The sequence below is a fragment of the Bufo gargarizans genome, chromosome 5, assembly GCF_014858855.1.
Source record: "Bufo gargarizans isolate SCDJY-AF-19 chromosome 5, ASM1485885v1, whole genome shotgun sequence".
In the NCBI taxonomy this organism is placed as follows: domain Eukaryota; kingdom Metazoa; phylum Chordata; class Amphibia; order Anura; family Bufonidae; genus Bufo; species Bufo gargarizans.
Window position 1 is genome coordinate 202,701,748 of NC_058084.1, and position 15,518 is coordinate 202,717,265.

The 15,518-nt window shown below is 41.6% G+C and overlaps 1 protein-coding gene across 1 annotated transcript in view; it reads right to left on the minus strand.

Annotated features, from left to right (window-relative positions):
• NEK11 (NIMA related kinase 11) overlaps window positions 1-15,518 on the minus strand; it is a 268,856-nt gene that overhangs the window by 127,221 nt on the left and 126,117 nt on the right. Inside the window, exons 7-9 of the mRNA XM_044294773.1 lie at window positions 3,617-3,766; window positions 3,449-3,527; window positions 1,652-1,740 (exon numbers count right to left, since the gene is read on the minus strand). Coding sequence (XP_044150708.1) covers window positions 1,652-1,740; window positions 3,449-3,527; window positions 3,617-3,766 — 318 coding nt within the window. The remainder of the gene's footprint in view (window positions 1-1,651; window positions 1,741-3,448; window positions 3,528-3,616; window positions 3,767-15,518) is intronic.

Consider the following 15,518-nt stretch of genomic DNA (forward strand, 5'->3'; position numbering starts at 1 on the left):
ATCTACAGTTTATTATAATGTTCAAATAAGATAAAGGGGGTGTCTACCCACACTGCAACTAGCAGCTGAATGAGGCAATGAATAATCACTAAATTGTGGGACCTAACAGCCTACTGACACCACTCAGAGAGGGGTGTATGGGTATGACCGTAGTACGATAGGTGGGTCCCACAAACTAAAGTCACCAACACTAAGGGGCATAACACCACCTGGTCATATGTCTGAACCAAGTGGGGTAATAGACAACTGGATAACTAGCACCAAGGATGTAGCGCTAGATATTTCAGTATTAGCAGTGAATGGCAGCGCGCATAACATCCACTGCACTGAATAACTTCAGGCGCTGGACTAAGGCATAAATGAGGGTCGCTGTGTTTGACTGGTGTGCGACTCTCCTGCCACCGTCACATAAGGTATATGCTCAACGCGTTTCCGTGCACAGAGTGCACTTCATCAGGAGCAAGATGCACTGTAGCTTAAGCCCAAGACCTCTGATGTACGGTATAACTTGAGGCTAATACGAAAAACAGATGTAGGGTGACCAGCCTATAGCCGAAAACCTCTAGTGTGAGGCACGGCGCGATCACTGGAACCTACAAGCCTGCCTAAGCTGTCCACCTCTAAACTGAGGGGCAGTATGCTGGTGTGCAACAGATTCGGCGCTATGATGGCTGCGAAGCGGCTTGCAAAACGCAGAGTTTAAAAGGGCAAAACCCCACCCCGCTGGACATGCCCCTGCACTAACAGCCAATCCGGCCAGGAGACGCGGCTTGGTATCAACCATTGGCTAACAGGAGGGCGGAGCTACATGAGTCCCGGGGAAAGCGCAAGTGTGCCGCAATGTAAGGGGAACTAAAAGGCGGCTCCGCATAAGCATAACATCGGAGTATCATTCTGTCAGGTAATATCAGTGGAAAGGAATAGATGTAGTTAAATACATATTAGCAGAGTACAAGACAATGTCAAATGAAAAAGAATAGATGTAAATAAATACATGTTAGCAAGACAACCAAAACAAAACAATTAGGAGCAGATTGGGATCCTCCATAGTATAGGGTGACAAAGGGCACGGTAGATTTTACATGTATGGGGACAAAATACATGTTTAAATAAACAGCACAAAGGACATAGCATCATTGAGGCCAAAAGGTTTAATAGTATTTAATCTAAAGATCCACCGTGCCTCTTTCTGCAAAAGAATGCGGTCACAATCACCGCCCCTTAATGTCATTTTTATGAGATCAATCCCCTGAAATTTGACAGAGGACACTCTCTTGCTTTGACATTCAACTTGGTGATGTCCGCCACATGCTCAACTATACGTCGCCTTAGCGATGTCAAATTTGATTTTTTTTTTGTTTGTTTTGTTCCAATACACACAAAGGGAATAAACATGTGTATAACAAAGCATGTGTTACTGCAATACTTTTCTGTGAGAAATACTTCATTTTCGAGAAAGAATTTCAGGGGTGCCAACATTTATGGCCATGACTGTATATACTCAATGTGCACAAGGTCCGTGATCTCATGTAATACTGTAATTACAGGTTTTACAGTGCTCCGAGCTCAACAACTTCTTGTCAGAATTTTATATCCTAATGTTATATCTGAAGTGAGAAAGCTAAAACAGTGGCATCTCGTTTTTACTTACACAGCACTTCTAATTTGCTCCGCCTCTTTTTTGCAGATTATAGTTTTGTCGTCTTGTAGATTTGAACCATAGAGCCTTAATTTTACTTTCTAAAAGAAAAACACAGTGCAGCACTCCAGTAAAAAAATTATAAAGAGAACGCATGGTATCATCACAGAATCACATCATTTTTAAATCATGCTCTTGTTATAAACATTTAAAATATTTAAGTTTTTACTTTGGCCACTAAAGAAATCACATTCACTTCAAGTCATTTCCTGTTTTCTTTAGGTAACTATTCAACTTTGCTGTATAGCCTGGGACAAGGTAAGCACAGTCATCTCATCACCATTAGAGGGTGTCAAATGGCTGCTGTATTGTATTGCTGGAGGCCTTAGGGTGGGTTCACAACGCATTTTTCCCATCCATTTAACGTATAAAAAAAAAACTAATGTTAAACAGACGCCTCAGACAGATGCCATACAGTGGCATCGGATGACCATACAGTTCCACTGAAAAACAAAAACTAAAAAAAAAATGCATTTTTTTCCATTGTAAAAAAATCACACTTTTTTATTTACCGGACTCTGCAGAGCACAAAAACGTGGTTTTCTGCGTTTTTGTATATATTTTTTTCTTACATATACATCAAAAGTGTGCATAAAACGCGATGTGAACCCACTGTAAATGAGACAGGATAGCCCTTTGCTTGTCAGTTTTATTTGAACAGCAGTTAATGCCCGTTCTCTGTCTCTAACAGTATGTCCCCTCGCTATCTGAAACAGAATTTTTCAAAAACGAAAGTACTGGCATTTTTTCCATCTACTGACCTACCTAATCCTCCATCTCAGTGTGTGGCACTACCATCATGTCTAGGCAGCATACCCACTGTCTCGGATTTATGTTTTCACTTTTCTTTACCCCCTATATTTAATTGCCTAACCATTCATGCCGCCTGCACCTCAAAAAACATCTCTAGAACCAACCCCTTTCTTACTGTGGAAACAAGAACTCTCATTGTTACCTTGATCCATGTAACTCCTTACTAACTGGTCTCCTCCTCACCAGACTCTACCCTCTCCAATCTATCCTGAACACAGCAGCCAGGGTCACCTATCTGCCTAACTGCTACTCCGATGCCTGTGCCCTGTGCCAGTCATTCCACTGGTTATCCATTCAATCCAGGATTTAATTTAAACTGTTCATTTTTGCCCAAAAAGCTCTCCACAAGGCTGCACCCCCTACATCTCTTTCCTCATTTCTATCTACCATCCTATTCGTGTTCTCCGTTCAGCCAACTTCTCCGTTCAGCCATCTTCAAGACTTCACCTGAGCTGCACCAGTTCTCTGGAATGACCTACCTCAAGAAATTAGGTTAAGTCATAACATCCACAGTTTGAGGTACTCCTTAAAAACACATCTTTTTAGGTTAGCCCATCACATCCCCTGATCTAGCCCTTTGCCATTCAGCACACCCCACTAGCTTCAGCTTCATTCTTCAGAACCTGATTCATCATCCATCAGTTTCCACCACACACCATGCACTCCGAAGAACCACAAATATCGGCTGGTGACTGGTTCATGTAGCTTTATATCTACTCCACTACTCTGTTAAAACAAGCACTTGTTACCTTCTGTGTCACCCCTATCTCCTCATAGATTGTAAGTTCTTGGGAGCAGGGCCCTCATTCCTCTTAATGGTTGATCTGTTTGCTTCTATGACTCTGTTTGTACATGAACCCTCTGATTGTAAGCTCTGTGGAATGTGTTGGTGCTACATAAATAAAGATTATTATTATTATATACATTTCAACAGACCTGCAGCTGTTCTGCTATATATGGAACTTGTAGAATTTCTCCAGCTCCTGGGCGATGGGAAGGGTCTTTGCTCAGCATCCTAAAATACGAAATTCACAAATGCAGAATTGACGTAGCAAAACAAATTGACCCTACTAAAATAACAATCATATGTGAGAAGCACCATACCTGTTCATTAGTAAATTGAGGTCACCAGAGTAACGGTCAGGTAAAGAGGGTGTTGGTCCTTCTACAATTTTCAGAACAACAGCTAAGAAACTGTAGCCAGTGAAAGCGTGCTCCAAGCAGCACATTTCATGCAGAATGCAACCCACAGACCTATAAAACATAAAGAGTTAGGTCCATGTTATATTTGTACAGAAGCATCTTTTATGAGTTACAATGCATCAAATTGTTGGAAAGTGATATCTAGTGAGCATAAAAAATCCATCAATTCTTTATTGTCGTGCTGTTTTCGGCTTTTCCTATTAATTTTTTAGAAGATTTCAATGAAGTCCTCAACCTTTGTCTATGGAGTGGAGCTTGTAACATTATTAATCAAAGGCTTTGGCGATTCTCAACACTATTATTTGGCCAGTCTCAACACTATTATTATTTTGTTTTGTACCCTGACATCGAGCAAACAATTTACATTTTCATGACATGTGGTCTTTTATGCTTGCCAATAATTACATCTCCGTGGATTAGTTTAACAGTTCCTATCAACCAACACACTGCAGACAGCTGCTCAGTGCAAATTGTTTAAAAGGAAATACCTATTGTTTAAAAGGCTTTTCCGGTACTGTTATATTGATGTACTTTCAACTTTCAGCTGTTCTGCGACAGCCCTGGAACTACATTAGAAGACTGTGCCAGAACTAAGCAGTTCTGTCCATTGTGTAGTGGACAGCCCGATACTGCAGCACTGCTCCCAATGAAGTTAAAGCTGGAAGTCGTAGGGGGCTACTGCAGACCAGCTGATCCACCCCACAACACCACCCACCAGCTGTTTGGTTGTAGCAGCACTATAGTAATGTGGAGCTCCCTCCACTACACAGTTGAGAGTGCTATGCAGTTCCACCACCGACTTCCAGTGACGTAGCTACAACCAAAAAGCTGATCGTTGGTGGTGTGGAGTATCGGGCAAGCCATCACTTAGTAAAGGCTTGACAACCCCTTTTAATTCATTTTTATGTCAACATATTTTTTTTATACATTTGTCTAAAACGCTGGTCTTAATAAATGTTATTTTCTGTGAGACAAGTTGTATTTTCTAATGCTACCATTTAATATGGCATACAATGTAGTAGGAAGCGGGATAATAATTCCAAATGGGTGGAATTGGAAAAAACAACGCAATCCCTCCACAGTTTTACAGGTTTTGTTCCCACAGCGTTCTGTTTGTAGCAAAACTGACCTGTGACCTTCATTCTCTGGGTCAGTACGATTACCACGATACCACATATGTATAGGTTTATGTCTAAATAGTGTATAAATAAGTTTAAACTTTGAAAAAAAAATATATTTTTTTTACATCACCATATTCTGACCTCCATAACTTCTTTATAGTTATATCTACAGAGCTGTATGGGCCATTTTGAACCTTTTTTCCCATTTTTATTTTTTAATAGTATTGTGTTTTCAGATGCGATAATGCCCATGATATTTATATTTTTTGTTATTTATGTATTTATTTTTTATTCTACGGAAAGAGAGGTGAATTAAACGTTTATTTTTTTATATATATATATTTTTAACAGTTTTTTTTACTGTTATTTTGAAGCTTGTATTTGAGCCTATAAAATCCTTTTTTTTTTAACAATCATGAGTCTTTTAGACCCATTATTTGTACAGAATTACTAATTTCTTATGTTGGCCTGCCACCTGCTGGCCACAATAATAACTGCAGCTTCAATACCCTGGGTCTCTTCAGAGAGACCCAGGGTATTGAATTAAATTACCGGCATGCTCATTGGCTGCAGAGGATGCCAGTAAAAAGTCCAGAAGCACAAGCTTTCGTGTTTTTCACTTTTTAAATGTCATGATCTGGCTTGATCACGGCATCTAAAGACTTTAATGACTGCAATTGGCATTATTGGTGGTCGCAGTCATTAGCTGAGAGTCTCTGCTGTTTGAAACAGTGGAGATCCACCGGCCATGACGTCCGCTGCATGCGCGAGAAGGCTCCATGTTTTCCCATACCAAATAAACAGTATGTATCATGAAGTCTGAAAAGCAGTAAGACCATTTTGGATGGCAGAAGAGGAGCCCAGTAAATGGCAGATCTGCACCTGAAAAGATGAAAAGAAGGGCACTAGATATATATATTCTATTCCTTTTCTAGCTAATGTGATTTTTTTTCTTGAACAGGAAGGTCACTTTAAAGGGAACCTGTCACCGGGATTTTGTGTATAGAGCTGAGGACATGGGTCGCTAGATGGCCGCTAGCACATCCGCAATACCCAGTCCCCAAAGCTCTGTGTGCTTTTATTGTGTAAATAAACCGGTTTGATACATATGCAAATTAACCTGAGATGAGTCCTGTATGTGAGATGAGTCAGGGACAGGACTCATCTCAGGTTAATTTGCATATGTATCAAATCGGTTTATTTGCATAATAAAAGCACACCGAGCTATGGGGACTGGGTATTGCAGATGTACTAGCGGCCATCTACCGACCCATGTCCTCAGCTCTATACACAAAATCCCGGTGACAGGTTCCCTTTAAGGGAATCGCAAAATGCTATCGTATAGGCAAACATAGTTTATCACTACAATCTGCAATATGCCACACAGTAAACGGACAATATAAAACGTGGAGTTAGCAAACAAAAGGTCATTGTTGCACAAAAAATCCTGGTTAATGACACAGTGCGTGAATACAGATGTTGACAGCAGTGAATGAGTGGGAAAACTTCTTGGTAATATTGTCCTGGCTAGTAATCAAGCCATGGCCCCCCAAGGCACCCAGGCCAGCTCACCCACTGCTACAATATTCTTTAATGTTTGCTTTGATTTACTTAATGTTAGACACATAGCAGACTTCATTAACCAGAGCAGGCTTGGGCGCCTGCATTGCTCGACTGCGTTTACACAGTGGAGCCTGGGACCATATACTAATAATGTCATAATGGGACCATATACTAATAATGTCATAATGGTTTATAGGTACTACATGCTTACACATATATGATAACACATTAAGCGCTTTTGCAACAATTAAAGCTCTAGCAACGTTGTAATTTAATAATCTGTTACTGCGTTCCCCTTTGATTATTCAGAATATGGAAAAAGATAATTAAATTACCAGTAAATAAATCAGAACTGCTGATCCTTAACCCCTAGGTAATGAAATTACACTATGCTAAGAAAGTAATAATGGGGAAAGGGATCTGCATCCCATATCAGTAATTATAATATGTACAGTGTATATATATGTATGTGCAGAGTGGAATTATAGGAAGCAGAAGCATTAGCCAGTAGTATTAATACATCTTAACATAATACTGTTTATAGCTATATAAAAATGGTTGGAAAAACATACGCACTCCGTATATGGCGATTGGTCTGTGCTCACATGGATATGCATGAATATGTACAGAGAAGCCAACTTGAGAAGGACCCACTTGAGTAGAAACGTTACTATACATATTTCTGTGAAAATGTGCTGAGGATCTGTGGAACCAGTACTGTGGATTGCTGGTACACAGCACTGGCAGGGGTAGACTGGAAATTTAAAGAAGCCCTGGAAAAAAAACTAAAGTGGTTCAATGTTGTTAGTGGGCCCAAATTGACAGAAGGTGGGGACAACTCAAGTAGGCAGGATCATTAAAATCAAGAGGCGGTATAGTGTGCTGCACTTAGGAGTGCACCACCAATGAGGCAAGGTGAGGCGATTGCCTCAGGCTGCGCCAGGTAGGCACAAGTGGGGGTGAGGGGCAGCAGAAGGGCCATGGGCAATGAGTGCTTCCACTTAACTGTATCGCTCTTCTCAGAGCAGCAATACAGTTAAATGCTGTGGCAGGGCATGGGAGTGATGTGTCCCTGCCTCATCGTTCCATCTAATAGGCTTTAGTCCTAGTGCCTGTAGCCGATCGGAGGCTGGTGTCATCATTATCGTCATGCTGCCTGAGCCGGGCTGCATACAGCTCAGGGCACAGACTGGAAGAGGCTTGTGTCCTGCACCACATCACTGACAGCAGAATGGAGGTATTTCAGTTTATTATTTTTCTTTGGCAGCATGCTGTTGGGCCACAATGGGGGGGTCATTATTTGGTAACACTGTAAGCACTATGGGGAAATTGGTGGCTCTAAAAGGGGCATTTTTGAACTGGCACACATTATAAGGGGGCCACTATGGGGACATTTGTTCTACTGGAGGCACTAAAAGGGGGTCATTTTCTGTACTGGCACACATTATAAGGGAGAATTTTTGTACTGTCACATGATAAGGGGATATTTTTTTTCATGGAAATAGATGATAAATGATAAGTAAAGAGAACATCTACATCAGAGGAGACGTCACTGGATGTAAGATGTATGTAGCACTGTATTACAGGGATGGCCAACCTGAGGCTCTCCAGCTGTTGCAAAACTACAACTCCCAGCATGCCCAGACTGCCTACAGCTATTAGCCTATAGAAGGGCATGGTGGGAGTTGTAGTTTTACAACAGCTGGAGAGCCACAGGTTGGCCCTGCCTGCTGTATTACTTTGTATGTTTTGCAGCGGTGTATGTAATGTTTTCCAAGTACGCCTTTAACAGTAGGGCTGGAGGGAAGGGGATAAGTTGAGAATTTGGCATTGGAGGGGGAAGGAGGGGGCCATTTCAGTTTTCGGCTCAGGGAGCAAAAAGGCTAGGTGCACCCCTGGCTACACTTTGGTATTTGGTTCTGCAGCAGAACCAAATAGCAAAGTGCAGCACAATATGCTGTCCCAACAGAACCAACTACCATAGTGCAACACAAAATACTGCCCTAACTGCCAGCGTCCGGGCTCGGGTGGCCCACAGGGCATCGGCCCACTCAAGATTTTTCCTGTAGGTTCCATGGCCAGTCCACCCCTGAGCAGTAGAATAGCCATAAGAGAGGAGTGCCGCTGATTGTATATACACAAGACTGAGGTCTAATAAACCTGCATTTTAGTATGTGAATTACATCTGCAACAGCCAGAACCCTGCACTCCCCTTCAACCAAACTTAGATCATGGTAGAGCTCAACAGAAGGTCTGAACTTCAAGGAACCATCGTGTCTATTGAATAACTGATATTATATAACAATACAGGGATTGTTTACAATGGTATACATGAAATTGTACAGAGATCTTTACAATGGTATACATGTATTCACACTTGCAACCATTTTTTATTGGTCCAGTATATCCCAAATTAAAAATGATGTACTGTAAAAAGGCTTGCCATCGTTGCTCCTATAGGCTGATTAAAATATATTAAAACTTAATTTTTCTCAACAATGAAGGCACATATGAACGTGGGGTCAACACAGATGGGTCAGCCAGTTTCATAGGTACAAATCCACTGACAGATGCCCTTTAAATAATAAGGAAATAATTAGATTTACAGAATTAGTGTAGAACACTAATCAATTATCTGAATGCCTTGAATTCATGTTCATAAGACAAATTTGAAAGTCTATACATTTAATAAAATTGCCTAAAAAAATCCCCCTGACAAATCAGCTGCAAAATAATATTCTACCGTGTCGATTTCCCAAGGAATGCAAAGTTGATGTGGCACAAACTAGAGCAATTATAATGAGGACCGGGGGGAGACATTGTCAGTCTCTGCTTTATATGTGTTTGGGGAATGAACTACAGTGTCAGTCTGGTATCTGATCCAAAATCACATATAAATGGAACGGTAAAGCCTTCTGTGCAAATAAATAGCTAACATATTAAATAGAATGTCATAATATGTTGTATCTGATAAAGAATTAAATTGTCACTACCGCTCTAATACTGACAGATGAACGCTGTGTTTTCATCATTCATATTCTCTTATGTGTCTTATTTATTTATTATAATGGATTGCCACCGAGGGTTGAAGGCCCTGAAGCAATACGTTGTCATGCTTTCTAATAAAGGTATAGGCAAGCAAATGAAGAAATACTGCATTACTTACACACAGAACTGTGTTACCTAAGCTACACTGTCTGCTACAGTCCGTGCAATATTATGGCTCAAAATCAGAATAGTCCCTTAGGTGTAGTTCACACTTCAATGATTTGGTCAGTGATTTCCATCAGTCAGGCCGAATGCACACGGCCGTGTTCCGCGGCCGAGAGCGGTCCGTGGTAACACGGCCTGGATTACTGTTCAGAGCAGCAGCGCACGGCGTCATTGGTTGCTATGACGCCGTGCGCTCCCTGCTGCCGCTGCAGTACAGTAGAACACTGGTATAGATCATACCAGCGCTCTACTGTACTGCGGCGGCAGCAGGAACCGCACGGCGTCATAGAAACCAATGACGCCGTGCGCTGCTGCTCTGAACAGGAATCCAGGCCGTCATTGGTTGCTATGACGCCGTGCGGTTCCTGCTGCCGCAGTACAGTAGGGCACTGGTATGATTTATACCAGTGTTCTACTGTACTGCAGCGGCAGCAGGGAGCGCACGGCGTCATAGCAACCAATGACGCTGTGCGCTGCTGCTCTGAACAGGAATCCAGGCCGTGTTACCACGGACCGCTCTTGGCTGCGGAACACGGCCGCGTGCATTCGGCCTTATTGTGAACCAAAACCAGGTGCGAGTCACAAACACAGAATAGGTGCAAATCTTTCCATTATACCTTATCTCAGTGTAGGCTCCTCTCCTGGGTTTGACTCACAATAACTGATGGAAATGAACTAGGCCTTAAAGTCAATTTTTGTGCAATGTTATCCGTTGTCCCTAAATTTTTTGAGTCAGATCAATCAGCAGGTAAGTCCAATGGTTCTATGAGTAACTAGAATACAAGTTAAGAGGGTTGTCCAGGAAATGAAAAGTTATTTGGTTGTTACCCAAATTTAATTAATAAAACTACAAAATACATTTTCATTCTGAGTACATACATCGAGATAAACCTGTTTATTGTAGTTATTTAAAGGTATGTAATAACAATTCTGGAACATCTATTCCTATGGCTCTACTGCAGACTGCTAGCAATACATTCATAACTTCTAGTAGAAATAATAAGGCAATGGCACAAAATAGAGCCATAAGAATAGAGGCTCCAGAATGGTTATCACATGAAGAATGCATGTAGCTATCAAAACAGACATGTCAGGAGTGGTGACAGCCAGGTCCTCTTTAATGGTGCTAAACTGTAAAAGGGGCTGTTTGAAAAATGGCCAAGGGCAGTGTGAAAGAAGTTATGTTGTTAGTGAAAACTAATTGTACTCAAAGGAGTTGTCTCACTTCAGCAAATGATCTTTATAATGTAGAGAAAGTTAATACAAGCAACCTATTAATGTATTGTGATTATCCATATTGCTTCCTTTGCAGGCTGGATACATTTTTCCATCACATTATACACTGCTCGTTTCCATGGTTACAGACCCTGCAATCCATCAGTGGTGGTCGTGCTTGCACACTGTAGGAGAAAGCGTCAGCCTCTCTGGTGGCTGGGAACATGGGAGCGCAGATAGGCTAGTGCTTTTTCCTATAGTGTGCAAGCACGACCACCACTGATGGATTGCACGGTGTTCTTTAACCATGGAAATGAGCAGTGTATAATGTGATGGAAAAATGAATACAGACAGCAAAGGAAGCAATATGGATAATAACAAAACAATACATTACTTAGTGCCTTGTATAAACGTTCTCTACATGATAAATGCCACTTACTGAAGTGAGACAATCCTTTTAATTGTAAAATAAAGAAAGAAAACTGTAAAATAAAGAAAACATTACTCACCATTTAAATGTCCTGCCACTCTAAAGCCGCCATTCTGGTCCAGCCTCTCAGGTCCTGCACCAGTCATTTTCCATAGATTGTTCATGTGACCACTGTAGCCAATTACTGGCCTAAAGGGTTACAAGTGCGTGAACAGCATGTGACTGCTGAGCCAAGTGTTTGTGAATAATGAATGTAATATTATCACAGCAGGATCAGTGGGGACCAAAGTGCCCGGTACCAGAATAATGTTTTTTTTTGTTTGATTGTGTGTTTTTTACAAAATTTTCTGTCCTGACTATTTAAAAAAAAATCTTGGACAACCTCTTTTATCATGTCCATAAAAAGTTACTATTAAATATAAGAAAGCTAGATGAAATAAATTGTCCAAATATGAATCCATTCTCTAAATACCAATAAATATTGACATTTGTACATTTACAAAATGGTGTGAAAGAAAAAAAAAAACAGTTAAGGCTTGTTCTCATCTGTGCTGGAGACTCATTTTCGGACCTCTGTCGCAGATTCTGCCAAACATTGTTGTGACATCATCTCAACCCTGCACAACTTATACATAAACCCAAACATCATCCTAATATAGTATAGCTGATAATCACACACACACTATAATGTGACATGGTCATAAGAGAACACACAATGTACCGTAAATACAAACATTAGAACATCATTATAAAAGAGGGCAAGAACTCATAGTATTGCTACACACACAAGTTTATATATCTTTAGACTATTGTGATATCATTACAATAAAGGGCAGACCTAATGTGTAAAAAAAATAAAACCCTTTGACATTATCATAATACAGTCAAGCCAAACACACTGGTGTGAAATCACCATAATACAGTGCATCAGGAAAGTCTTCAGACCCTTTACATTTTTCACATTTTGTTGTGTTGCAGCCTTGTGCTAAAATAAAAATCAATCTGCACTCAGAACCCCATAATGAGAAAGTGATAATAGAATTTTAGACATTTTTGCAAAAAGGAAAAACTAAATGTTTGCATGGGCATAAGTATTCAGACCCTTTACTCTGTACCAAGTTGAAGCACCTTTGGAAGTGATTATAGCCTCCAGTCTTCTTGGGTATGATGCCATAAGGTTTGCACACCTGGATTGAGAGGACCTGCAAATCCTCTCAAGATTCGATGGGGACCATCGGTGGACAGTTATTTTCAGGTCTTTCCAGGGATATTTGATTTTGTTCAAGTCAGGGCTCTGGCTGGGCCACTCAAAGACATTCACAGAGTGAATAGTCAATGTCTTGTTGGAAGGTGACCCTTCATCCCAGTCTGAGGTCCAGAGAACTGTATCAGGTTTCCATTAAGAATATCTCTGTACTTTGCTCCATTCAGCTTTCCCTCAACCCTGACCAGTCTTCCTGCCCCAGCTACTGAAAACCACCCCCAGTGTGTGATGCTGCCATCACCATGCCTCTCTGTAGGGATGGTATTGGGCAGGAGATGAGCAGTGCCTGATTTCATCAAGACATAACGCTTAGAATTCAGGCCAAAAGGTTCAATCTTGGTTTCATCAGACATCTGAGAGTCCTTTAGGTGTTTATTTGCAAACTCCAGACAGACTTTTGTGTATTTTACTGAGGAGAGGCTTATTTCCGGATACTCTTCCAAAAAGTCCAGATTAGTGAAGTATTTGCAATGATGGTTGACCTTCTGGAAGTTTCTCCCATCTGCACACAGGATCTTCGGAACTCAGCCAGAGTGACCATTGGGTTCTTGATCACCTCTGTTACCAAGATCCTTCTCCCTCGATTACTTAATTTGGTATGCAGCCAACTCTAGGAAGAGTCCTCGTTGTTCCAAACATCTTTCATTTAAGAATTATGGAGGCCACTGTGCTCTTGGGAACTTTCAGTGCAACAAAAATAGTTTTGTACCCTTCTCCGAATCTGTGCCTCCACACAATAATGTCTTGGAACGCCACAGATAGTTCCTTCCTTCTCATGCTCTGATATGCATCGTCAGCTGTAAGACATTATAGACATTTCCAATAATTTAAATTTACAACTGGTGGACTCCAATCAAGTTGTAGAAACATCTCAAAGATGATCAAGAGAAATGGAAGGTTTCAGAACAAAATTTAAAGTGTCGTAGCAAAGGATCTTAATCTTAGTTTTTCCTTAACAGAAATTTGCAAATAAATTCTAAAATTCAATTTTCCCTCCGCCATTATGGGGTACTGGGTGCAGACTGATGAGGGAAAATTAGATTTTTTTAGCACTCTGCAGAGTTTGCCACAAATATCTTAGGTTTCTCACTTTTCTATCATCCTCCTCCTGGTGCCCTAACAGTGTTACCTTGCTGCTACCCTCAATACTGTGCCCACTGTGCTCCCCAATGCCCACAAATACTATACTGTAGAAATTACAGAGCAATACAGATATTCTTGAAAGTGCTCCTAAAAGTCCTTTCAATAGTAATAATTCTCTCCCAGAGTTCCTGCATTAGTAATAGTGGCCCTACAGTAATTATGCTCCTTGAGAGTGTCCCTATTAATAGTGCCCTCCATATTGTTGCCAATATTAATAATGCCCCCACAAAGCCCTAATTGTCACAATGCTTTCTGTGACAGAGGTTAGAAGATCGGAGAGACTGACTGCACATGAGGTTAACTGACAGTCTCTTGATTCTCAGTGTTGTGGTTTGGTAATGACCACAGCTCTTGTCAGGTGCAGCCTGTGGTCATTACTGCATTCCGTACTTAGTTTGGTCTCACACTTCATACCATGCGGTTGATATTCTCTGCATGGATTTGGAAGAGTTGGTGTATGGACCTTATCTGTGTTCCTGCTCATCGATTTTCTATAAGATAAGTTGTACTGCTCTTTGTATTTGGTTGTTCCCCTCTGCTTGTTGTTACTAGGCCTCAGCGAGACGCTGGTTCATTCACCTGGGAAGGAACCAGTAGTTTCATTCCCTGCCACTACTTAGGGCATTTCAGGGCTCCTAGGGTCTAGGTTCCAGAGTATGTATTTTCCCACCTTCAGGGTCTATACATACTGACAGGAGTCAGGGCCAGGTTTAGGGACTTCCTAGGAGGTGACCTTTACCCTCTCCTTAGCTTGGAGGCATAGTTCTGTGTCCCTCCCCTGTATTCATGATACTAATAATAATGTCCCACAATGTCCCCAGTAGTAATAAAGCTTCCCAAAGTTCCCCCAGTACCAATAAGGCTCCTTAAAGTTCCCCAATTGTAATAAGGCCCCTCTATAGGACTGGTTATAAAGCCTCCTGTAGTTATAATAACCCCTGTAGAGCCCCCAGGCGTTAGAATACCCTTTGTAGAGCCCTCAGTAGTTAGACTCCCCCCTCATAGAGTCCTCCTATAGTGCCAACAATAATTAGAATGCCCTCTGCAGCGCCACCAATAGGTATAATACCCCCTGTAGTGTCAACAGTAGAGCACCCATATAATGCCCCCAGTGCTTATAGTGCCCTCTGTAGTGCCCCCAGTATTTATAGTGGCTCCCCTATGCATATATACATATAATACATACATATAATAACCCCCACATAGTGCCCCAGTAGGTATAATGCCCTTCAGTATCCCCTGTAGTGTTCCCAGTACTTATAGAGCCCCCTTGTAGTCATAATGCACCCTCCTACATAGTGCCCCCTAGTACCATCTTCCCCCATTGCTAGTTTGAAACAAAATAATACTCCCCTGACTCCCTGCAGCAATCTGCTATGCAGGTCACAGACCTCTTCTGGTTTGCTGCCTGAGTCTCTGGCTTCTGGACTAAGGCGGTCATGGCTTAGCCCAGGCAAGACAACAGGCAAACTCATACTCGATAACAGGCCGAGGTCAGGGTGGGCATAGTTTGTGTGAATACATAGAACAGTCCAAAGGTCAGGGCATGTGGCACAGGATCAGAACTAAGGAATCAGGCAGATGTTGGCACACAGGCAGTTAAATAGATTATAGCACTTTTGCAGGGAGAGGTGCTTAGAATACCCACAGAAGTCTAGCGATTGGCTAGTGCAGATTGTGCGCTGTTCTATGGATAGCCGCCAATGTGTGGCCTGCAGTGTGAGAGACAGGGGTCTGGCAGCCAATCCTTACTGTTGCAGGGCAAAGGATGACCAGCAGGGCCAAGCCACCAGGGAGAAGCTATGATGAGTGATGCGACACCCGTAAGTAGGGTGGCCGCTTGCTTCACCTACA